Source organism: Chelonoidis abingdonii, chromosome 2 (assembly GCF_003597395.2).
Source record: "Chelonoidis abingdonii isolate Lonesome George chromosome 2, CheloAbing_2.0, whole genome shotgun sequence".
NCBI classification, from domain to species: domain Eukaryota; kingdom Metazoa; phylum Chordata; order Testudines; family Testudinidae; genus Chelonoidis; species Chelonoidis abingdonii.
This window is the reverse complement of record NC_133770.1, coordinates 161,470,825-161,487,415: the sequence shown is the minus strand read 5'-3', so window position 1 is coordinate 161,487,415 and position 16,591 is coordinate 161,470,825. Positions and strand designations below refer to the sequence as shown.

General features: G+C 42.6%; 1 protein-coding gene and 1 long non-coding RNA gene across 2 annotated transcripts in view; both read left to right on the top strand.

Moving 5' to 3' along the window:
- Positions 1 to 1,068: 1,068 nt before the first annotated feature.
- LOC116836907 (uncharacterized) lies at positions 1,069 to 4,287 on the top strand. The gene is made up of 3 exons (XR_004376559.2): positions 1,069 to 1,222; positions 1,778 to 1,962; positions 2,105 to 4,287. It is a non-coding gene; the product is annotated as an uncharacterized LOC116836907 (long non-coding RNA).
- Positions 4,288 to 11,813: 7,526 nt separating this feature from the next.
- PIWIL2 (piwi like RNA-mediated gene silencing 2) overlaps positions 11,814 to 16,591 on the top strand; it is a 35,049-nt gene continuing 30,271 nt past the window's right edge. The window contains exons 1-3 of the mRNA XM_032800873.2: positions 11,814 to 12,008; positions 14,993 to 15,092; positions 15,231 to 15,372. Coding sequence (XP_032656764.2) covers positions 11,814 to 12,008; positions 14,993 to 15,092; positions 15,231 to 15,372 — 437 coding nt within the window. The remainder of the gene's footprint in view (positions 12,009 to 14,992; positions 15,093 to 15,230; positions 15,373 to 16,591) is intronic.

Here is a 16,591-nt window from a genome sequence, read left to right as displayed (position 1 = left end):
CCTGTTGCCATGAGCTCTCTTTCTGTTCTGGGAAGTCCCCCTTTCTTTTGTATGGATGTGTTTGAGAGAGCACGTGATACAAGTGAGTGTGCAAGCTTTGTAATTTTTAGTTAGTTATTTTCATTTTTTTTAGTTAAATCGCTGCAGCGCTTTTTCTTTACTCTTCTCAGAACTGGAAAAAGAGCTCAAAGTCTATTAATGTATTTATCCTCCTCCTCCCCACAAAAGGGAAGAGTAAGGGCTCAGATGTAATCTTTTAGTGCCTTTGACAGTGTGACCACCCTGTAAACAGGGATCTGGTCTCTCCATTTAAGCTGAGTTCCTTATAGTGGGCTGATGACAATGATTGGCCTTTAAAGAGGCGGATTTAGCTCAGGTGCTTGTGACTCACAGGAAGTACAGCATCCCCTAGTACTTGGGCAGCGTGGCCACCCTATATCGAGGGTTCAGGTGTCTGCCTTTCGTTCTTTTGCCACCATGCTACTTCAGCCGGTTGGTTTGAGTCCTGACCCTGTAATGAAGGGATTGTTTGTGTCCTTCTGCCTTCTGGGGGGATATTGAGCTCTGTGGAACCCTGAGTAGTGTGACCACCCTGTAACTAGGGTCCAGGTCTTTGCCACTTGCTCATTTGGCATTACGCCGTACACTGGCCAACTAGTCAGCATGATAGCCCTGTAATCAGGGCGCATGTCACAAATATCTACAGAATGGGACATACTGAGTCCTTTGCTAGTTTGAGGAGCTTGACCTTCCTGTAATTCAGGTTACGGTCTCTGCTATTTGGCTAATCCCAGCCACCAGCTTCTAATCAGGGTACAGGTTGCATCCCTCTTTTGAAATCTGTGGAATTGGAACCATTTCAGTAACATGGGCAGTTTGACCTCCCTGTAACTAGGGTTTGGTCTCTAAGGCCCTTTGGGTCTCTTGGCTTTGTGCTTTCTTCACAGCCTCAGGCGGGTGACCGCCCTGTAATCAGGGATCTGGTCTTGGCCCTCTATTCCCTTGGCATTAGGTCAAGTGTAGCCCACTGATCTGAATGAGCACCCCGTAAACAGGGTATAGGTGTCATCAGACACTATTTATGGTGCCCCCATGAGACTGTGTCCAGAGTCCTGGCTCTTTGCACTGCGTTTCCACTTGCCTGGAATTGTGCAGCAAAGTCTTCTGCTTTCTGCTCCGCTTACTGTGCTCTTGGAGATCCGACATCCTGCTGCTGTTGCTGGTAAGCTCAGAAAGGGAAGGTTCTGTGGCAGTTTTCTAATAAGTCAGATTGTACAGTTTTCCTGTTTCCATTAGTTCTGGTATCTATGTGTGTTAATTCCATGCTGCTCTTGATCTTCTCATTCCTCCTGATTTTCTATGAAGATTTTTTAACTGCCTAGTGTAATAAGTATCAACGGGAAATTTGGAGACTTTGGCTTTGAAATAGCGTTGATTAGGTAACATTCCTGTGCCTCTTTTCTGGCCATGTATGATGCTAATTTAGTGAGTCAGGTAGAGTTATTTTTCTTAAAATACATTGATAATTGCTTTTAATTATTCCTCTTTTAGTTTTGATGCATTGTTTTCAGGAAATAAAGTTTTTTTTTCATTTTGGTTCTATAGGTATGTCTACTTTATTTGTGCATTCTAGAGCTTGAAATGGATACCTGTAATTTGAACATCAGTCTTCTTTTTCAGTGACTGAAGCTGTACTTTATTCTTTTGTCTACTTCTTTTTTAAATTTATTTTGTTCTGTCTTTAAACATGCAACATATTTCTGTTCTGTTTATCTAGAATATCAAATAGCATTGCACATCTGCTACAACTGTCTTGGACACTTTTTACATCTTCTAAAGGAGAATGGGACAAAACAGAAGCACCCAACAGAAAAATGAGAAAAGAGACGCTAACAGCCTGTGAAGAAGGAGAAAGGAAACAAATTCTGAGAGCAAAGTACAGTTGTGTGATCTATTTCAAAGGTAAATCATACTATAAATTCACATAATTAACATAAATTCATCTAATGTAATGCATTACTTGATTTCCTTAAGCAATATTAAATATTTCTTGTGTAATGTAATTAACATGGCATTTAAATAATATTTTTGTGTTTTTTTTCAGGTTTTATGCCATGTCCAGCACCATGGTATATGAGTATATTGGAAAGATAAATTGAACAAAGTCACTTGCATCTGTCACCTTTCAAAGGCTGATTAATGTTCATAGGCAGGATATAACAAACTCTGAAGCTCAATTACTTGTGGCACCACAAAACTGAAGAGTGGCGAACAGTTTCCTTCTACCACCTTTCAATTCAGTAACTACTTCTGCCACATGAGAACTGATATGTCATCTGATTTTATAATGATGTATGTCCTCTCTAATTGTCTTTTACTAATGAGTCCATAAACATGCTTTTTGCATCACACTTTCACATTCTAGTAGAAAAGTGATTTAATTTTTATTAAATTAATTAACCTTAATCTTTATGATTCCTTGACAAGTCATTTTCATGTCATTGCTTGGTGATTGGGACTTCTGTGTAGCAAGAAGTCAGTTTTATTTTCTTAAAATCTCTCTTAGCTACAACAAGTTGTTCAAAGCTGAAAAACTATTTGAAAAAGATGGAAGAAAACTGAGATGTTAGGGTGGCCACCCTGAAGAGTATTGGAAAACCTTTTTCCGTAGGCACACTATTGACCTTTCTCCTTTCTCTCAGCCCGTTTTTATACCAAAACAGTACCATAGAAATGATGCCATGTGAAATTATACTAAGTTTCTACCTATTGCCAATTAGAAATTGTCAATATAACTGGTTAGTTGCATCTAAATGTTGATTTCATGTAGATATGTAACCAAGTATTTTAAAAGTATTTTATCAGGGTGACTACCTGATTTTATGTAAAAGAGTTACACACATCTTAGAAAACATGTTCCTTTGACTTAAGTGTGAGCGACTAATGCTTTATGTACTTTTTGTTTTTACTAACAAGTTTGTCAGAAGGCATAAAGGAAAAATTGTGAATCTGTAATGCAGAGACTTTAAACAAACAAGCACTACTTTTATTAAAAATAAATCATAATTTCCTACTGGAAGTGCAAAGATGTAACTGAAGGGAAGGCATGTGTTTGTATTCTCCACTCACCTCAAGCCTCCCCCCTGCCAAAAAAAAAACTCTTCAAAAAAGTTAACATTGAAAAGATTAACATTTACTCCAGATATCGTCTAAGTTAATATTTTTAAAGCTCTGTATCTCTTACACATTGCTAAAAACAAGCAAACAAAATCAAAAGTTGTTCTGGAAACTGGCAGTTACTCCCCCAACTTCACAACTTTCAAACACCTACTCTACTTCAACAGTCACACCAACCAAACTGTACCACACATTCAATTTTAACTTTGCACCTATTGTGTCAGAAGAGCTAGAGTATTTTTTGGTAGTTGTGTATACTGATGTACATCGTAATAGTGGTGTTAATGGGTTTTTATGCTTATTGAATTAAGTGGATGCTCGAGGATGATGATTGGATGTTTTAGGTAGGCATTTTTCTGTGAAGTGTTAGTATTTTTGTAGAGGTGCAGTATTTTGTGATGATTGTTTTTCAGGTATTGGTTTACAGTGAATTGTTGAAAATCGTAGATGTTTTTGTATATGTACATTATTAGATGTACTTAGAGTGCAAAGTTGAGGTTGCCTGTTTGGTGCAATTTTATTGGTGTGAAAGTTAATTTAGGGTAGGTGTTTGAAAGCATTGAGGTTTGAATTTTAAGCTCATCAGGGATCCACGACCTACCTAGCTACCTCAGTTGTTATTGTCATTCCCAATTCCAAAATCTGGGATGAAGATGACCTGGCAGAATAAAGATATCTCCAGAGACTTTCAAAAGTTAACATTTCTGCAGCTGTAGGGGATCCCTTAAACCTTATTGATCTTTTTGACGTGTAATAACTGGCAAACTTTTGACTTCTATTTCTGCCAGTTAAGTATTGAACAATGACCTCTCTACAAAGATTTATACCGATAGTTAAATCTGTTCTGTACTAAAATCTTGCTAATATCACCCTTTTATGATGTGTGAAATGAATTAACTAGATTTGATTATACCTACTTGATAAATATTGGAATATTCCATGTTAAATTCATAGACTAAACTTTGATTGTCATATCAACTTACTTTGCTATCTGTAACTCCTTGTTTATTAATATATTTATTAATAGTTATGACATTAAATTAATAAAACGTATAAATTCAGGTATGGTCTCAGTTCTGTCTTTGGCTAAATAAAAAGGAATCTCATAAACTTGTTAAGAATTTTGGTATCATTAATTTTAATTTAATTATTATCTGTTTTTACCTTTTTTGTGTGGTCGTTGGAAGTAACTATCCTGTAATGGTGCAAGTTTCATTTTTCTCTTGCATCACGCATTTTTGGGCAGATCGCTGTGTGACATTAAAGTTGCCCTCTTTGAGCTTCCAAGGCGCATAAGAATGAGACTCTGTTTGGCTCCTTCACTGCTGACAAGCTTGTAGCTTACTTGAGATCTGCAGGCCCTGCACTTTTTGAGCACAATATATGAGACCACAGTTTCTATGATAAGAATGGCCTAAAACTGGCAAGGTCTTCTGGTTTCTGCAGCATTACAATTCAGAATTTTTTTAAAAGTTGATTGAATCAAATATGAAAATTAATATTACATTAATCTCTTTTCAGAAATTAACTTTTCCAGTGTATTAAATTTTTAATATGCTTCTACATGTGAGGTAGCATGGTCTAGTGGTGTAGAGTACTGGATTGGGATTCAGGAGATTTGGTTTATATTCCTGGCTCTGCTAAGGTCCCTGTTGGAAACAGAGCACTGGACCAGATGGACCAGTGATTTTACTCAGTATGGCAAATCCTATGTTATTTTATTGTGTTTAGTCATTGTACAAATGTCCTTCAGTATGCAACCCACAAGAACCTTTATTCAGAATGGGAGATGGAGGCTTAAGGCCTTATGAAAATGGAACTATATTCCAGGAAGTCCTCAGCCATCCTTCTGTGGGTGACTCTCTGTCTCTCTAACAGGTGCCCCTCCTTTCCTCACCTTCACACCTACCTGCATGATCCCTGAAGCTCCATATCTTTTTTTCCTAAGGTTCATCCTCTGTTTCTGAGTGGAGTCCAGGGCATCTGAGACTCATGTGATGTTGTAGTAGGTAGCAGCCCTAAAGACCATCAGGCAGACAGGAAGACCCAGCACCTAGTTCCACATCAGAGTCCAGGTTAGGAGGTCTTTGGAGATCTCTCCAAACAGTATCTCTATGTGCTGCTGGCTCCGAAGTTGGGAACTAAGCCTGCCACAAACAGGAAAGACAAAGACAGCAGTCAGTGTGAGAATGCTGCAGCCCGTGTACCTGCAAGTGGCATTCTCATAATGATGACAAATCTGAAATGAGGCTGCCCACTGTCCCTGCCAGCAGGTATATGGGATCTTGGGGAGCAATTACCACACAAGTGGGGTGCAAAATAAACTTTATTAAGAAAATGCAAAAAACAGGGAAAATTCAATAGTGAGGGGTATGGGTTTGTGAAGTAGACAATTGGGAGGGGTTTCTTTTAGCAAATAGATATAGGGGTTTCACTAGTTGGGTTTACAATAAGTGTGTAACCAATTAACACTGAGTAAATGTAACAAGTAGCTAACAATTTCTATATAAAAGGTGATGTCACAGCAAGCATATAGCCAACTACAGTTATGGAAAATGTGTGAAGATACCAACTCTTAGGTAAAATGTCGCTCACAGTGGCTATAAATGTAAAATGTGAGTTGTCGTAGAGAGAAAAGGTAACCAATGGGTTTATGCTAGACTGCAGTAATACAATTGGGTTTGGGGTAATAGGACAGTGTGGAGGAGGGATTAAAAAGAGAAAGAGAGAGAGAGCTTCAGGAGACAGAGAGCAGGGCCAGGCTGCAGGTTTAAACCGCAGAGAGCAGAGGGAATTTAACTTCAGGAGACAGAGGCCAGCAGGTGCAGGTTTAATGACTCACTATGATCAAGGACAGGAGGCATGCAGGCGCAGGTTTAAAGCAGGCAGGAAGGAGAGGCTGAGTATGGGGTGGACGGGAGAGCTGCGGTGGCCGAGCAGGAGACAGATTTAACCACCGAAACTGATACAGAACACAGCGAAAATGCTTATCTGATGACCCTAAGCTGAACCGAAGACTGACACAAATTAGCAAGTGACGGAGAACCGAGCAGAGGTGCGAACGAATTTCTGAAACCATAAGCTTACAGGAAACAATACAGAACAGATCTCTAAAAAGCCGGTACTTAACCACAGCTGATGCTGTGGTTTTGTTAAAGTCTGTCGGGGAAGAGGGAGAGCAGCGTAAGGATAAGTAAGAATAGAGAAGTATAGAATTTCACAGGAGAGAGTTGCACCAGGAGAGTGTGGCTTACGCAGCCCGCAAGAGGAGAGCACAGAGGGTAAAACAGCAAAATCGATCAGAGGCTGGGTACAGTCGTCAGATGATCAGGAGATCGTGTGCAGGCCAGCATGTCGTTCTGTGTGGGGTGGGCTCAAAGAAAACGTGACGGCTCAAAAGATAACGAGAGGGAGAAAGAGCCCGCCAGAACCGTGGCCTGGATCAGACCAGGCAAAAGCCAATGCGATGACCTTTCTGAGGTCTGGATCAGGAATGGTCTGGTTTTAAGGGCAAACTGTGGGCAGTTTTCCCAAACGCAGTAGCTTTTGGATTGGCTCAGAGCAGGGGACAGAGAAAAGAAAAAAAGAAGAAAGGAGGGTTGAGCAGCAGAGGACAATGTCGTAGGGCAGAGGTCCTGTTGCAGATAGGTGACTCAGAAGCACATGTGAAGGCCTATGACGTCGTGCCAGGACCTTAAAAACCAATAGCCTGTTGCAACTGCGGACATTGTCCACCCTAGCACTGAGGCCCAGGTTTTAACAAGGGTGGAGTGAACAGGACTAGAGCCTTTGAAGCAGGCAGTGGGTCGCACTTAGCACCAGAGTGGCCATCCCTTTGAGAAGGGCAATGGCTCTGCTAAACAACTTTAAGGGACCCTCCCTTTGAGAAGGGCAGTGGCCCTGCTAAACAACTTAACAGCCAGGGAGGGGAGGCCACAGGAGAACAAAAACAAAATGGAGTGTGGGGACAGCCGTAAGAGACAAAATGGAATAGGAGGATAGCTGTAACAGACACCCACTTGAGGAAATGACACTCCATATCCTCAAGAACTCTATATATGTAAAACAGCTGTAGCCATAATAAAATGGTACATTCTTTAAAAATGCCAGTAGCATGGATGAAAAAGCAGATGTTTAAGGATCTGAATATTTTTTGCAAAGACATTTCATTGATACTCTCAGGAAGGCTTGGGTTTTTGTAAAGGTTTTTCAAAATCTAATATTAGTAGTAATTGTACTGATGTTTACAGCGCCTATTATCATGGCACATCAAAATACAGTAGTTAAAAAGCATACCCGTGAAATCAGACACTCTCAAATCATGGGCACTCAAATATTTCCACCTGGACTATCCCACAAATATTTGGGGCCCAGTTCTGCACCACTGTGGTCAATGAGTGTTTTGGACCATAAATTAGGGGAGAAGGCAGGATAATCAGATTAGCAAGCAAACACTGAGCAGAATAAATTACATTATAAACAGTTCCTCTTTGGTTTGACTGCAACGTTTCCCATAAGAGCATTGACAGCCCAGATATTGGGACACTGGAATGGTGCATGAAAACCTGAAAGTGAAACTGCTTAGGAATAGAAGTAAAACTGACCAGCCTATTTTCATTGTCCATATGAGAAAAATGCAAAATGTGGACAAACTGTGCTGTGGTGAGAAGGAAATTAGATCGAAAAAACATGTTAGTTTTAATATTCTAAGACATTATTCTTGGCATAGGAAACGTTATTTATTTTTAAAAAATTGACTTGTGTCCACTTAAGTTATATTAAAAGTTCAATCCTTCTTTAAGTCTACTAAAACAATATGAAAGATATAGTTTGATAGCATGGAACAGATGAAATCTCTCTTTGAGACCCCACAAATAAATTATACAGACACACTAAAAACAAGGATTTATACATAAATTTCTAAGGGCAAGAAGACACGCAAAGGTCACCAAAAGTACTTACAGATGGAGATAAATGCTTTATGCTAATAGAGTGTCCAGTACTATCAGGTGCTGAATGACTTCAAATCCTGTCATCATCAATAGGATTTGAACAGTCCCACAGGAGCTGGCTGATGTTCAGGAAAAGGTAATGCAAGCCATAGTGAAAAGGAGAGAGGAAAACAAATCTGGAACACCCTTGCCTGGGACAAGACTCACCATGGAGAGTCAAATTCAGACCTGGTGCAAGCCAAATCTGAATTTGGCCTAGGCCTAGAGCACAGGGATTAGAGGACTTGATCTTTCTAATTCAGTGGTTTGAGCATTGGCCTGCTAAACCCAGGGTTGTGAGTTCAATCCTTGACGGGGCCATTTAGGGAACGGGGGTAAAAATCTGTCTGGGGATTGGTCTTGCTTTGAGCAGGGGGTTGGACTAGATGACCTCCTGAGGTCCCTTCTAACCCTGATGTTCTATGATGCTATGATTCTAATTCCACTGAATAATGCAATGGGGCCGTTGCTAATTATCTCCAGCAGGAGCTGGCTCAGGTCCTGAGAAGTAAAGGGGTGAATTTCAAAGACAGAGTGAGGCACACAGAAAGAGGGAGAAAGGAACCTGTGGGCTGGGTTTCCCAGTCAGAAGGCCTAGCAAAAACAGGTTCAAGGTCAAGGCTCTGGAGCCACACAGCCTTGTGAGTTGCTGTCCATGGTGCTGAATACAGCTCCCCAGGGACCCAGGTGGGACAGAAAGGACTCAATCTGAAGGAACATAAATTCACACTGTGTAGATCAGGGGTTTCCAACATGGTGCCTGCCAGGGCATCTAAGTGCACCTGTGTACTGGCCTGGGGATGAGCATCCACTGAAATGCCGCCGACAAGCTGCATCATCCAGAAGCGTTGCTGCCGAAGTGCCGCCGATTTTCAGTAGCATTTCGGTGGTGACGCCTCTGGATGACACTGCTTGTCAGCAGCATTTTGGCGGCAAGGCCTGTTGACGTTGCTGCTTGTCAGCGAAATTTCAGCTGATGCTCATCTGCCGCCATGGTCCTCCGTGGCTCGTTATCTGGCGCCCGTCAGACAAAAAAGATTGGGGACCACTGGTGTAGAGTTAAGCACAGGAGTTTATTACGGACAGTGCTGGTGGAGTGTTACCTTGATTATTAGGCTCAGAGACACTGCAGAACAATTAATTACAATAGATGATATAGGGTATTTATTGGGCGGAGAGAAGCAACAGGGATGGGGGGTTTTAAGCCTCATGGATAGGTTTTAGCAGCAAGACAAGATAAGCACAATAAGCCAATTGTTTAAAAGATTACGTAATGGCTTTGCCCAAGGCTTAAATTAATATATTGCTGATATACAGATAATTACTTTTAAACTATGTTTATTAAAGTGTATAGGTTCAATTCTAATTTTGAGGTTCAGGGGAATGAGGTAGCAGCTCTCCCAGTTGACCAACAGGTACATTCCCGGAGATTTAAAGCAAAAAAGCAGTAATTAGTACACAATAGTCTATAAATTTACCGTTGCATTTCTGTGGCCTAGGATTGGCATACATCTGTGAGGGGAAGGTATCATGATTCATGTCAATCATATTAGGCCTCTTTCTGAACTCTGTCTGGGATCTGAGAGGTATTGTACCACTATCTACTCCCTGCATTAGGGAGTAACCCTGAGGCCTTTCTCAGCACTTCATGTGTCTATAACTCACGATAAGGTTGCCCAATTATATTCGGAGTTATGCTGACTCTGCTCACTGATTTGAAACACACAAGGTTATTTGATTACTCCAGCTTTATTTTAGCTATGTATTGTTCTCTGTTAGCCAGTCCTCATGGCCCAGGCCAAGCTGTGGACTTTGGGCCTATATGAAAAGCTCTTAGCAGAAACTGTAGTTAAGATCTTACATCCACATTAAATGGCTTATGGCCCTTTAAACTCCACAGCAAACACATGGTCCCCTTCCCAAGGAGAGACTCCACAACACGGAACTCCATTACTCCCCCAATCCCACCCCACTCCACCCCACCCCGTGCATCCTGGGGAAAAGGAGCATTATACTCTGAGAGTCGGGCAGAGACATACTTGCTCACTCACTGCAGTGTCCTCCTGTCTGGGCAAAGCACTCCAGATGGCAACAAGGACAGAGAGAATGAGTTTTACCTGGCTAAGAAATGTCTGTAGCCCTTCCCTCTCCCTCTACTAAGCTGTTGTGACTAAACTCTTGAGGACTGCTGGTTTCCCTTCTGGCTCTGCAGTATCGCCTAGCCTAGAAGCCCCTGCCATGAACCTGGACTTCATTGTGTTAGGGGTTCTCAAACTGGGGATCATGAGGTTATTATATGCAGGTCATGACATGAACTGTCAGCCTCCACCCCAAACCTCACTTCACCTCCAGCATTTATAATAGTGCTAATATAAAAAAGGTTTTAATTTATAAGGGAGGGGCTGCACTCAGAGGCTTGCTGTGTGAAAGAAGTCACCAGTACAAAAGTCTGAGAACCACTGTGTTAGGCGCTGTACAAACACTGAACAAAAACATGGTCCCTGACCCAAATAGTTTACTAGCTAAGTAAATAGATTACCCTAGGCAGGTTGCTTCACTCTGCCTCAGTTTCCCCATTTGGTAATAATGCCTAGCACGCAAGGGGGTTGTGCAGTTTTATTGATTAATGTTTTATAGCATGCTGAAATCTTGGGATAGTTGCAATTTTTCATTCAGTCTTTTCAATGAAAAAGGGATCTTTTTAAATGAACAATTTGTAGATTTTTTTCGTTTGTTTAATTTAAAAACTAAGAACGGAAAAGCCAAATTTTTTATTTCCATTTTTTGTGTTATCTTTTCTCCTTGTCTCTCCTTTGCCCCACTCTATCAGCAGGAAAAGGAGCTGGCTACTTGTACTACATTCTAAATTCGGTTGTTTTTAATTGAAATTTAACTATTAGAGGCACCTCTCTGCCAGGACAAAGACAGAACACCACGTGAGGGCGACGAGCACATGGGCTTCACCATTCACTATGTGGGGGTGGTGATACTGCTATTTCACCTGGGCAGCCAGCTGTACTATTCACTGGAGGATAATACCGTTGTTCTGCCCCCACTCCACTTTCCCCTCGAGTTTGGTAGCTCCCAGGCAAGGACACTGACATGGGCGGGCCCCTGTGGGGATAGTCTCCAATGGGAGGATGGAGCTGAGTGAAAGACGGAGGCGTGGCCCAATGGAGGGCAGCCGTGGAGCCGGGCGTCAGGGCGAGGCGCGGAGGCTTGACTTTGAGCGCGAGAAGAGGGAGAGTTGTGTAGAGCGCGTGGCCGGCCCGGTGAGGGCAGCTCCTAGCGCCGGGGGCAGGGCCGGGCCGAAACCCCCCTTCTCGAGAGGAGGAGCCTGGGACGGGCTGGATCCCCGCCCCCCGCGGGGCGGCAGGTTGGATCCTGTCCCCTGTGGGGGGAGGGGGAGGGGGAGGGGCGGGTCCCTGGGGCGGAGGTGCGCTGGTGTTACAGCGATGGGCACTGTACGTGGAGTGCAGCACTAGAGCCTGGCCCTGGGGAGGTTCGGCCCTGAGCTGCCTCCCTAGATGCCAGGCAGGGGATTGTACCCAGGTCCCTGGCCTGTTGGTGACCCGACCCCCCCACGCACACGCAGCCTCGTCTGTGCCTTTGTGCCACATGTGTTTTCTTCCCGACAGCCTCGCCATGGATTCCCGGAGGCCCCCTTTCCAGGGCACTGCCCCCTTTCGCATGCCCTGTGGGCCCCGCATGCCTGGGCCTCAGCTGCACCTGCCTCAGCCTGAGCTTCTGATCCGTGGCAGGGCAGTGTCCCTTCCATGTACCACCAGGATGCAGAGGGTGCCAGAAGAGCCACGGCAGCCAGCAGGGCTGATACAGCAGGTAAATGTTCCAGTGGGGCACCATCGCTGTCAAAGTCATATGTCTCACTGGGAACATCTTGCCTATTTGTTTTTTTATTTGTATTACAGTACTGCCTAGAAATCCCAGTCACGGCACTATTGTGTTGGGTGATGCACAGACTGGCTGAGCCAGGGGAATGACTGGGATTTCCATAACTGATGGGTTAGATGGAGGGAGATATTTATCTCTCTTAGGATATGTTTGTTAGAAAGTGTCATTTCCAGGTTGAATAGACAAACTTGCCCTAGCTCTAATCAAGCTGGCATACTAAAAATAGCAGTGTATTTATGGCAGCATGATCAGTGGGATGCGCTAGCCCTGCCCCAAGTATAACCCCATCCAAGATCCTAGTTACGTACTTGGGTGGCTAGTCCATCGTGCTGCTCCAGCTGTACTTCTATTTTTAGCTTGCTAGCTTGATCAGAGCTAGCACAAGTATGTCTGCTTGAGCTGGAAATTACACCCTCCAGCTCCAGTGTAAACATAACCTTAATTTGTCTACTCTCTGTCGGCCAGCACTTTGCAAAGGGTCAGTTTCCCTTTCCTCTGTACAGACGAGACGGCTCCAGGCACCAGCACGCCAAGCGTGTGCCTGGGACAGCAAGCCGTGGGAGGCGCCCTGCTGGTCACTGTAAGGGGGGAGGCAGGCTGCCTTCGATGGCTTGCCTGCAGCAGGTCCACTGGTCTTGCAGTTTCGGCGGCAATGTGGCGGCAGGTATGCCGAAGCCGCAGAACCGGAGGACCTCCCACAGGCATGCCCCCGAAGGCAGCCTGCCTGCAGTGCTTGGGGCAGGCAAAATACCTAGAGCCGCCCCTGTGTATAGATAGTCAGTTTCTCTTACTGTGGTTGTAAGTTATTCTCACAGCAACAATCAGGAGGAAAACCATTTTTTTTTAAATTACAGAAGTTGTCATAATTGTTTGAGGGGCTTTGGCTGGTGCAAGGTGTGGAACTATCTTTAACTTATTTTAAATTGATTAGATCTTGCTGCCCTGTCTCTCCAAAGTTCCCTCCTGTCATAAACAGATAGTTAAGGGTTAATGTCTCTGTTACCTGTAAAGAGTTAAGAAGCTCAGTGAACCTGGCTAACACCTGATCAAAGGACCAGTCGGGGGACAAGATACTTTCAAATCTTGGTGGAGGGAAGTCTTTGTGCTTTTTGGGTTGTTCTTTGTTCTCTCTTGGGATTAAGAGGAGCCAGTCTTGCAACCAGTTTTTTCCAATCTTTCTAAAACAGTCTCTCATGTCCAAAATAGTAAGTAATAGCTAGAAGGCAGAATCGTCCTTTTGTTTGTTTTCTTTATTTGCAAATGTGTATTGTGCTGGAAAGATATTTTACCTCTGTTTGCTGTAACTTATACTTATGCTAGAGGGGAGGGAGTCCCTCTGGTCTATGTAAAGCTGAGACCCTGTAAACATTTTCCATCTTGATTTTACAGAAATAATTTTTACTTTTTCCTTCTCTAATTCAAAGCTTTTCTTTTTAAGAACCTGATTGATTTTTTTCCCTTGCATAAGACCCAAGGGGACTAGGTCTGAACTCACCAGGAATTAGTGAGGGAAAGGAGGAGGGGGGAAGGTAAATTCCTCTCTGTTTTAAGATTCAAGGAGTTTGAATCACAGTAAACTCACCAGGGCTAGGTGGGGGGGAAAGGAAGGAGAGGGAATGGTTTATTCCTCTTTGTTTTAAGACCCAAGGGATTTGGGTCTTGGGTTCCCCAGGGAAGGTTTTTGGGGGACAGAAAGTGTACCAAACACTATGTTTTGGCTGGTGGCAGCATTATCAAAGCTAAGCTAAAAATTAAGTTTAGAGGGGTACATGCAGGTCCCCACTTCCTGGATGCTAAAGTCTGAAGTGAGAATAAGACTTTGACACCTCCCCTATCAAATATTTAGATTTCATTTAATTGCTCTGGGTCATTTCGACTCTAATCTAAAATGTCTTGTTTGCAGTGAGACCTCTTGGACAGGATTGGTAGAAGTAAGTTTTGCTCCACTCCTTAAAGAGAGTGATATAACGTGCTCATTCATTTTACTCACTTCCCCCTTCAAAATTACAGCTTCTTCCCATCAAGGTAGTCTTTAAGAAGTGTAGCAAAATATGACTTTTGATATTTTAAATTCTTAATATAACAGTATCTAAGTAACTTAATCAGAGACTTTCTATGACAACTGTATTTCTAGACTGTAAGCTGTCCAAGACAGAATGTCTCTGGTTAGGTGTCTACGGATCAGTGATAACATACTAATTGATTAGAAAATAATACATTCACTGCTATTAGTGTTTTTGTTCTAGCTAAGGATATTATATTAACATTAACCTAAACAGGTGGAACTGAATAGCAGTTCTTATCGCTGTGTCTGATGATGTTGACTAGTGGAATAAACTGAATATACTCTTTGCAGCATGGATGATGTCTGAGCATTCGTTCTCTTGCTCTTAAGAGGCCTGGCCATGTTTCATCACTTACTTTTCTGTGGGGGCTCAGTTGGATGACTAGCGGCCATCTTCCTAGAATGCTATCTACTAAGATGTGGAACAAAAATTTATGACTTTATTATAAGATAAGAATGTCACTGTAATTCAACTGGCTTTGTAATAGTTTTAAGTTAAAAAGCTTTAACTTTAGAATTTAATTGTTGCTTGGCTGTTGTGAATGTGTAACCTGAGGTCTGTAATTTACAAACCTGTGCAGGGAAACCTTACAGCTGCAGCAAGTGGATATTTGTTGGGGAAAAACTGAGAAAACTCTGCTTTTGGTCTGCTTAGGTTGCAGGAAAACACTGCTGTCAAATAAGCTGCCTCTATAGAGAAATCTTAAGGAGGCTTTCCTTACTTAAGAGAGAGTTTCTTCATGATATGTATCTTGGAAGTACAGCTAATCATTGAGATTGTTCTGTTTAGGTCTTAATGAGGCTTCTTTATCCATTCTTTAAAGCTTTATCCTTTGGCTTTCTGCAGGAACCTCTTCCGTCTGTCACAACCCTGCATTCCATGTTCCAAGGACTTGGTTTTGAGACAATCCCGAGACCTGCCTTGGGACGGGCAGTTCAGCCTTTGGGTAAGTTATCCCAGCCTTGTATAAGGTTCTGTTCCAGTAAAGGCTGTTTTGTGGTGTAGTATTTAAACTAATAAAGAAACCTCTTCCATAATTTGGGAGATTTCTTCAGGCATGTTTTGAATCTATCCCTTCATTCAGGTCGAGGCATCTTAGGCAGGGGCATGGGTGATATGGAGGCCAAACCTAAAACAGTCATGCCAGTGCAACCCACCTTTCCATCACCAAATGTCATGCCAGTTGCGGACAGCAAGGTAGAAAGGATGTCGCTTTCTCCTGGCAGGTGAGTGAAATGTTTGCGTGAACTGAACTCTTGATTCAGAAAGAACTGTGCACGTGATGCTTAGTCAGCAATAGATTTCATATACCAGTGAACTAGGCTTGTATATTGCACATGTGTAGTGTATGTAACAGACATTGGAGATGGCTTGTTAGTCTAAACAGCAGGTTTGAAATACTAATGTTCATCAGCAGCACAGGCCTGAATCCCAGCAGGCCTGACTCAATCTTTTATTTTGCCAAGGCAGGTAGGTTGAGTATGCTGCAGTTTGCCATGTGCTGGTCTTTTGAATGAGATAAAAACAAGGTCTGTCTGCTCTATACAGGTTTTAAAAATGGTGCAGTGCTTTTTTTATGTGAGCTGAGAAGTCCCTCGATGTCCTTGGCCAAAGTTCCCTCTCTTATGGTGTTTGATTGGTGATCTGCATACCAGAGGTGGCTGCATTTCAGTGATAAACGAATTAATTCTTGTAGGTGAACTGGGGAATGAAAATGCTCTAGAAATGAGATTTATTAGTATTAACAACTCACAGGCATGATGTTAGTCTTCTTTGTGTCTCCAGGAGATCAGTACAGTAACTGTGTTTGACATTGCCTGTCTGGAGGATTGTATGGAGCAGTTGCCATTCATTGGACTGGGTGATGAAAGAGCTGCACTCTCGTTTTCTTTGTCATTCTGCTGTAGAGTGTGTGTAGAAAGAGGGTTGAGGTAGAGTGCCATTAGACAGATTGTTAAGATGTGTGTGGCTCCTGCACTGTAAGCATGCCTGCTAGTAAACTTCCTCACACTCTTTGTAAAAGGTCGGTGCTGTTGTTCTGTCCCAAGGTGAAATAAGATAGGAATAGCAAGCAATTGTACTGATGAAAAATCAAATATACAATCCATGTGGAGGAGCAAAATGGAGATTGTTTGCTCGTAGCACAACCCATAAACCTCTGTTTTCAACCACATTCCGAAGAAAGTCAGTGGAACTCAATTAAAACAAGATTGGGTAGAGTTTTGGGAGAATGGACTGTATCTTTACTACAGGCATAGCACAATGGTGCCCCGTGCAGTTAAGTGCTACTGCAGGGGTCGGCAACCTTTCAGAAGTGGTGTGCCGAGTCTTCATTTATTCACTCTAATTTAAGGTTTCGTGTGCCGGTCATACATTTTAATGTTTTTTAGAAGGTCTCTCTCTATAAGTCTATATATTATATAACTAAACTAGTGTTGTATTGTA